This window comes from Apium graveolens, chromosome 6, assembly GCF_009905375.1.
Source record: "Apium graveolens cultivar Ventura chromosome 6, ASM990537v1, whole genome shotgun sequence".
Lineage (NCBI taxonomy): Eukaryota > Viridiplantae > Streptophyta > Magnoliopsida > Apiales > Apiaceae > Apium > Apium graveolens.
The window spans coordinates 220987257-220996301 of record NC_133652.1 but is presented as its reverse complement, the minus strand read 5'-3'; the positions used below and the strand labels follow the sequence as shown (position 1 = coordinate 220996301).

Sequence of the window (9045 nt, the reverse complement as noted above, 5' to 3'; positions counted from 1 at the left end):
ATTCATATCGCATTACATCTGGAAAAATAGAAATATACAGATTTTAACATAGTTCTATACCCTTATTTTATAATAATGTCATTCTTAAAATTTTTTAAGAAATTATGAAAGTAATCATTAATATTCTAAAACAAAATTCTTAGAGATGGGGAGTTTAGATTTTAAATTCATACCTTATTCAGAAAGTAGTTACAATGTCTTTGTCATATAAAAGTTTTCCTTATAATAGATTTTTAAATTAATAAATTATATTGGACAATCACTACTAAAAATAGTAGATACGATATCGGTGCTTAGACATCGGTATGTAATGCACGCGATGTTAAAAGCCTATTTAACATCGGTTTTAAAAAAACGATGTTAAAAGCCTGTTTAACATCAGTTTTACATAGTAGCCGTTGTCTATGTTCAATTTTAAAATAATAACAAATTTATGTTTTTCACTTTAACATCGGTTATTTACGCTAACTGTTGTCTATAATCATTAATAAAAAATGACTAAATAAATGTTTCAGTTCCCCCGCTAAGTACCCAAATTTTCCCCCGTAACAAAAAAGTAAAAAAATTATTTCCCCCTTCCCCCTTTACTCACACACCCATACATCTCTATCTGTCTCCATCTCCATCTTTATCTCTCTCCCTCTCTCCCCCAAACCTCGACTCACACATCAGGGCTCTCTCTCTTTGCTGTCTCTCTCTCAGACCACGATTGCAATTCTCTCTCAAACCTCCGCTCTATCTCAAAAACTCTGATTCTCTCTCTCAAATATTAAACTTCATCTCCTTCAGCTCTCTCTCTCTCTCCCTCTCTCCCTCTCTGTCTTTCTGTCTCTCTCTGTCTCCTTTCTTATGGCTCCTTTCTTGTAAAACCCAATTTAAACCTAATACAAAATCACTGAATCAAGATTTGCTCTCTCTTTCTCCACTCTACTATTGTATTTTCTATTACCATCTATTTCTCCTCTCTCTTCCGTCTCCCTATCTAGATCTTGGTGGAAGATTCTGGCCATGGTAAAAGCGACTGACGATGGTTTGAAAAAGGGAAGGAGTTTTCCGTTACAAATCGGTATGTAAATTGGTGGTCTTATTTAATTTAGTAGCTTAAAATCGAGCCGAGAAAGCAAATGTTTGGTTTGATTATGTATGTAAATTTTAAATTTATTTCAAAATTTTATGTTTTGATTTTAATGAAGCTTTTATTATAGGTCTGAAGCTTTGGAGCTTGAAACCAACCTTCAATCGGTAACATCTCTCTCTCTCTCTCTCTCTCTCTCTCTCTCTCTCTTTTAGCTTTATTTACATCCATTGTGTATTTATATAGATATGTCGGTGTATATTTATATTTGTATGTTCAGTTTTGTTTATTCTATTATGTTCTGCAATTAAGTTTAGGTGTTATTAACACATTTAGCTCTAGATTTTTTGTATTAGGTCTCTATGCTTTTGTCATTGAGAGCTATGTCATTTGGACTGTTGTAGCTGTAGTTCTTTTGAAGCATATATGGAAGTGGTGTGGCATTGTTCTGAAGAGCTCTGTATTATTGTCGATATGGGTAAGAATCTGGTCTTTGATTACAACCTATCTAGTTTATTTTATCAACTCTGACATTGATTTCTCTCCCCAGATTTTTGTCATCCCAGTTTTGATTGGATTGCTCTTTGAACTTTTGGTAATTGTGCCAATGCTGGTACCAGTAGATGAAAGTCCTGCATTCCTTTTGTATCAGGATTGGGCTCTAGGACTAATTTTTCTCAAGATCTGTACCAGACTGGTGAGTTATATATCGCCTCTTATGTCTTTCTTAGAGGGTCTGTATGTAAATCTTAAATGTACAAGAGTAGGAACTCTGGGTGCACCGTTTTTTATGTGATTTCTGTCACATTCATTACATAGTCCAAAGAAAAGGCTGGTCTGTTGGCCACATTTGAATAATAATGTTGAGAGCCACAAATTCATGCCTCACCTAATTCTGTGTTGAACTGACAAGATGGCATAAGTAGAATTTTTCTCAAATGGACCAACTAACAGGTCTCATTATGCTGTTGACGTCTTTAATAAGAAAAGTAGATAACTAGCAAGATCCAGTAATATTCTTTTGTGATATCTATATGTTATGTGTTATTTTAAATAATTAAATAGACACTTAATAATCCTTTACTATTTTTAGTAATTCAGATGATACACCGTCTCATTTTTCTTTGTTAAGTGATAAGTGATGATATATATTCTAATGGTACCTGTAATGTGTTAATAATCAAACCTTATTTTCTGTGTATAACATGGTACCTGTATATTTTCTAGTCACTCTTTCTTCTTCTTGTTTCACCTTGTGATTATAAAGATGAATATTTTCACGTCGATATACTAATTTTTTGACCTATATTTCTCAGGAAGAACTGAAATCTGTTGGACGTATTGAAACTGCTTCGCGGTCCTGCAAAGTGTATGTATTTGGTCTTACATATGTATTACCCTCCTTCCACCTGTTCATTATTAAAGATATTATTTTTTTGTACCATCACCTTCAGCATTTGAAACTACTAACATTATCCAGTATCTATGTTGTAAAATATATTGTCTGCTAAATTTAGTTTTTATCCATAATTGGACAGGGTTGCTGATTATATGATCGCAAGTTCTGATCCTTTAATCACTACGTAAGAACATTATGTTTGATTATATGAATTTGCAAAGGTAAATGTATCTAATCTTTGCCACTAATTTCTTATTCATGTGTGCAAAAGCTGTAATAACCCTTTCTAATATATCACCAATTATTCGTAAGAGCTAGTCTTTTGCATATTATCTTTTACAACTTGCTTGAGATTTAGTATATGTATTTACTTTAGGCTTGACTTGCTGGTGAATATGTAGTATGAAACTATAAATCTTTCTAATTTACTCCACTTGGTATACATGAAAGGCTTTCACCACCAGTCTTTCATATGTTAAGGGGTCTATGTGATTTACTACTTTTTGTTTACATGAATCAGGGATGAAATGCTAGGGTTGTGTTTTTAAATCTCTTTATAAAATTACTGCAGCATTTATCCAACTGCTCTTCCCTCTATTTGAACTAACATACAGACCTCAATTTACAACATATTTTGCTTAGCAAAGAAAATGGTAGTCCTGTGGATTGTATGGACAACAAATGCAATTATGAAAAGATTGAATCATTGTGAACCAAATGAACGAATCTGTCTCACTATTGAATTTATTCTTTCAACGACATAAATTAATGTCATTTCTGGTTCAAGAACTCTAATATGTATCTAGTTAATTATCCAGAGCTTGTACTTGTATCATTTTGCAATCAATGTCTCGCTGTGCATCCTGGCTGCTTTTGTCACTTGAGATGTTGGTTCTGTAAGTATTGCTTAACTGTGACAATGATACCTCGATTAGTTATGGGTACTAGTTACAGTGTTACGCTCAATTTGAGAAGATGTATATAGCCCTATCTAATATATAAGTACATTCTCTGTTTTCTTATGCTCTCACTGTGTAAATACCAGTTGATTTGTCTGGACTATAGAGATAGCATTGCTCATAGCATGTTCATGTATTATACAGATGTATGCAGTTTTGCTGCCGATTGCTGTATTCAACCTCTTCTGTATCCGGAGAAGAAGTGTCTATGACCTGCACCATAGTATTTTAGGTGGGTACATATTGATTATATAATCTCAGCAGTTAAAGATAAACTGCTCTTTCATCACCTAGTCAATATCCTACTGAAAATATTATACACTGATGATGAGCTAATGATAAATACTCATTATGTAGGCCTCTTATCCGCTAGACTGATAACTGGTTTTATTAAGGATTCTATTAAGAACACAGTTGGTCTCCCTCGACCTGATTAGTTTATAGGAAATGCTTTATGAATGTGGTTTATTGATGACTGGACATTATTGTTGGTGTTTGACACTCACTGTGATTGCCTGTTTAGATTGTTCAATATATCTAAGATAAATATAATTTGGAAGCTCTAGCTGCTGCTTGTTTGATGGTTGCTTTTTTATATACAATTCTGCAAACACACCCCTTATATTTATCGGTAGACATTAAATCCCCTTTGTGTTTTCTTCAGTTATATTGGAACCTAATTTCAAACTTTTCACTCTGTTAATTTTTCTGTATCAGGTTTTGCTATACGACTAGAGGAGGATTCTGCTATATAGAGGATAACATATTTGAATTTGGTACAGGTATTAGTGATATTGTATTCTCAAATAATCAAATAATAAAATTTGTTCACACGGTAATAAGATTATTTTATATCTCTATTTCTTTTTTTTATGAAATCATATTATCATCTAACATAAACTTTTTATTAATTCTAGTTTATATATCAAATATTCTGCAGTAATGATTGATATTGTTTATTTTTATTTTCTGTCCAAATCATCGGAACCATTGAACCAGACGTACACATTATCGGCCTGCACGGTTGATTTGCTGCTCTTTGGTTTGATCATGCAGAAGTCAAACTCTTCTTTAGTTTGTCGGAATTGGGTTGATTGGCTAAATTGGATGGAGTTGTCGGAATTTAAGAATAGGGTACTTAAAAATTAGTATAGTATAAGTTGGCTAATGGAATACTTGTATTTTATTTGAAATGTATGTATAGTATGATATGAGTAATATTTTGGTATTAGACTTGTAATTTGGATGAATACCTTTATGTTTCGGTTTGGATGTTTTTTGTTGGGATGTTGCATTGTTTTGGTTCCCTATGGCTGTAAATAGTACCAAGATGGCATGCAATTTACAGAACATTAACATCACAATGGTACATGTAAACCGATGTAAAAAAATGTACAAAAGACATCATGTAAAATAATATTAAATGAAAAAGAACTAAAAAAACGATGTGAAATAGTCATTTGACATCGGTTCTAAAAAGAAACACAATATATTTTAAGTCAAATAACATCGATTAGAGAAATTGGCTGATGTTAAACAAAAAGATTTAACATCGGTTTCATGAAGAAAACCCATGTCCTATCCATCATTTTAAATCGGGGGCTAACTTTACCGATGTCTGATCAAACATTTCACATCGGGCAACTAATCTAACCGATGTCTGATCTAGCATTTCACATCGGTTTGTTCGCAAGAATTTTAATAAATGGCGTTTAGAGCTTGTAGATTTCATGTTTTAATGGATAAATACCTCAAAATATACCCATATTCAGCTAGAAATACTGTAATATAAGCTGAAATTTGTTACAAAGACATCACATTTAATCTTAAAACCGATGTATAGCACTGTAATAGACATCGTCTATTAACCGATGTCAAAGGCTGATGACATTTAACATCACACGCGAAGACATCGGTTCAGATTTTTTTTAACATCGGTTCTGAACCGATGTCTGATCCCATATTTCTAGTAGTGAATAGTTCAGTTTTGAATAGTAGTTTGAAGAAGTACAAGCCATTATGTATACTAAACTATAATTACGGGAAGGTAGTATAATTTATAATTAGCTCTATAACCCGTGCCACGCACGTGCATATTTTAGAATATTACATAAATATTTTTATTAATTTTGATTTTTATTTGAGGTATTTAAATTCAAGTCAGTGGTAGATGTTACGACATAACAAACTTATTTTTATGTTATATTCATAAAAAATTCCTAGTGTGGTTATATTATCTATTTCATTGTCGACTTTCCGAAAAAGATATAATACTATATAACCTGTTCTTTGTGTTGTATGAGTTCCTTGTGCTCCGATGATATGAACTAGGTTCAAGATACGATGGGATTATATTATTGTCAAATTGCCGCTTAATATTTGATACTACATGGTATATTCTTTGTATTATATTGGTAGGAATTTCTTGTAAAATAAGATGTGACAATTATATTATGTATTTTGTAAGCAAATATTTGATATTTCATTATTGTCATGAATACTCATATTATAAATTAAATAATTTAAAAAAATATACTCAAAATAATTTTGTAAATGTATTTTAAATTAGGGGTGATGATTTCTTTTTGTCAGTCACTTAAATCATAATTAATGTGATATGAAATTGTGTCATGTTATTTAAAAACATGATATAATACAATTATGTTATTTTTATAATTATTTCAAAATCTCTAATTTTTAATTGTATTTTATAACTTTATAAATGATACATAAAACTTAAAATAACATATGTATAAATATATATGTGTCGATGTATGTTTTTATATATGTATAATTATTTTAAAGTTTAACTATTAATGGACATTAAATATGTAATAAATAGGATAAGAGTTTCATAAATAGGATAAAAATTAGTGTAATTTTAGTGCTTCAAGGGTATAATAATCATTTTAACTTAATTAAATTGTCTCACTCTACCTCACTTGCTCTATTATATATATATTAGATTTGATAATCTTTTTTTTATTATCCCTTTTGATCACGCCAGTTAATTTTTTAATCAAATAATTTTGTGTTTTTTTATAAGCCAAAATAATATTGATAATAACAGCACTTACATAGTAGAACCTGGTAGAAAAAAGAAGAACCTAACCTAGAAAGCATACTAATAGGGAAATACTAATAATAAGGGATCGACTTATATCTGCAACAAGCCATAAGTCATTGTTGGCTATTAGCTCATATTTATATTTCTTTATCATCAATAGTAATTGTTTCGTCATTGAAACAGACTAGATCTGAGGTACTACCGGTCTCGAATTGTCCTCCAAAGATAAATGTTTGCATAACAAGCTGAGTATCCATAATATTATAGCCTTCATTCCACATCCCATTCCAGCTTGTGTAATCAGGAGCATCCCCACTAGCTATATCCTTTGTCATAACATCCTTACCTTTACCCCCTAATCAATAATTTCTTCAACAGAGAAACTGGAAAAAATCTATGGCTCCCTAATAAAGACTCCCTGGTTAAAATCAAGTTGTGCTCCTGAGTACCCAAAAGGAAGAGTCTCAGATATGACTTGTGTATTGCTAGTCATCATATTACTAGGATGGTGCATGTTAAAGTCAAGAAACAGATTATCATTCTTATGTTGTTGGTTGCCCAGGTTATTGAACTCGAAGAGATTATTTGCAGACATATGATTGGAAACCTCATTCCGAAATACACATTGTTAAACATGGTTGCATTGTTGTTTATAGCCAATTATAGCAATATATAGAAAACCGACTCCTGGATGTGCATCATGCCATTATAAGGTTGATTTATAGCAGGACCAACTGGTTCCAGTGGGTTAACTCTTGGAAATAAATATAGATATATGTGTTTGTTTTGGAACTGGGAAGAAATATTGCAGCAATGTATTTTTCCATTCATCATAACCAGCGTACTTATACAAGACTCAATGTACAGACAAGATGCTAAAAACAGAAACTACAACTATTATCCTACAATTACTTAGTGACTATCCTTTTATTCCTCCTGAAAACTCTCAATTAACAATTAATCATTGCAACCAAATACTTGGTTACAGATCATGACAGCACAACCAAATCAATAAAATAAAATACTGAAATAACAGAATAAGTCTAGATTACTTTCCCAACATTCTCCCCTTTAATCTGAACTTATTTATGCAAATCTTTCACACCCAGTAGTTTCCTCATGCTCTCGAACTTGACTGTGTTGAGAGCTTTAGTCATTATATCAGCTCGTTGACTGTTCGTGACCACATGCTTGATTACAATCTCTCCCCGTTCAACACACTCCCGAACAAAGTGATAGTGAATGTCTATATGCTTGCTTCGTCCGTGAAAAACCGGGTTTTTTGCTAGGTCAATAGCTGACTTGTTGTCGATATACAGTACTACAGGACCCACATAATTCCCAGTTAACTGTCCCAAGAGCTTTCTCAACCAAACAGCTTGTCACGCAGCTGCAGTTGCTGCCATAAATTCTGCTTCACAAGTTGAAAGTGCCACACACCTTTGTTTTTGCGAAACCCAGGTTATGAGACTCTCATTTATGTAGAAAACCATTCCTCCCGTGCTCTTGTGATCTTCAATACTTCCACCCATGTCACTGTCTGAGTACCCAGTAAGCAAGTTATTACCACTCTCCCTTGTATATACCAAGCCATATTCAAGTGTACCCTTCACATAGCCGCATTTAGGTGGACTATAGTTGGACGTTCCATGAATCTACTAACCATCCCAACCGAGTAAGCTATATTGGGTCAAGTGTGTACTAGATAGCGCAGACCTCCGATCATACTTTTAAACTGAGTGGCATCCACAGTTTTACCACCTTCATCTTTCGTGAGACACTCTTTTGGATCCATGGGGAACTTTGTTGGGTTGCAATCCACCATCCCAGCCTTCTCCAGAATTTTTTTTGCGTACGCCGTTTGTTTAAGTTCAACAAAACCAGATCCTTGTGCTACTTCAATTCCAAGGTAGTAAGACAAACGACCCATATCACTCATTTCAAATCTTTCGCCCATCTGTTTCTTAAAATCCTCAATGACCGAAACTGATGTCCCTGTCACTAAAAGATCGTCCACATATATGCCAATAATTAGTCTCTCATCACCAATCCCTTTTGTGTACACCGCATGTTCATACAGACACCTGTTAAACCCAAGTGATTCCAGGTTCTTACTCAGCTTGGCGTACCAGGCACGAGGGGCCTGTCTTAGGCCGTATAATGCTTTAATGAGTCTATATACGAGGTGTTCTTTATCCTTTATTACAAAACCATATGGCTGACAAACATATACCTCTTCCTGAATATCACCATTCAGGAATGCTGTTTTTACATCCAGGTGATGCACCTCCCAGCCATGTTTTGTAGCCAGAGCTAGTAAAAGTCGCACCGTTTCAAGTCGAGTGATGGGTGCAAAAATATCCTCAAAATCCACTCCCCATTTTTGCACATACCCTTTAGCTATAATTCTCGCTTTATACTTTAAAATTCTGCCATTCTTGTCCCTTTTGAGCTTGTAGATCCATTTTAAGCCAATAGCTTTATGGCCGGGAGGTAGCTCGGACAGTTTCCAGGTATTATTCTTTTCAACTGCGTCCATCTCTTG

General features: G+C 33.3%; 1 protein-coding gene across 1 annotated transcript; it reads left to right on the top strand.

Moving 5' to 3' along the window:
* Nucleotides 1-443: 443 nt before the first annotated feature.
* On the top strand, nucleotides 444-4672 carry LOC141668455 (putative E3 ubiquitin ligase SUD1). The gene is made up of 10 exons (XM_074475349.1): nucleotides 444-1066; nucleotides 1206-1242; nucleotides 1418-1553; nucleotides 1626-1772; nucleotides 2392-2444; nucleotides 2614-2695; nucleotides 3293-3370; nucleotides 3578-3665; nucleotides 4151-4215; nucleotides 4433-4672. The coding sequence occupies exons 1-6, from the start codon at nucleotides 1009-1011 to the stop codon at nucleotides 2660-2662; spliced, it is 480 nt and encodes a 159-aa protein (XP_074331450.1). The 5' UTR covers nucleotides 444-1008; the 3' UTR covers nucleotides 2663-2695; nucleotides 3293-3370; nucleotides 3578-3665; nucleotides 4151-4215; nucleotides 4433-4672.
* The last annotated feature ends 4373 nt before the right edge of the window (nucleotides 4673-9045 follow it).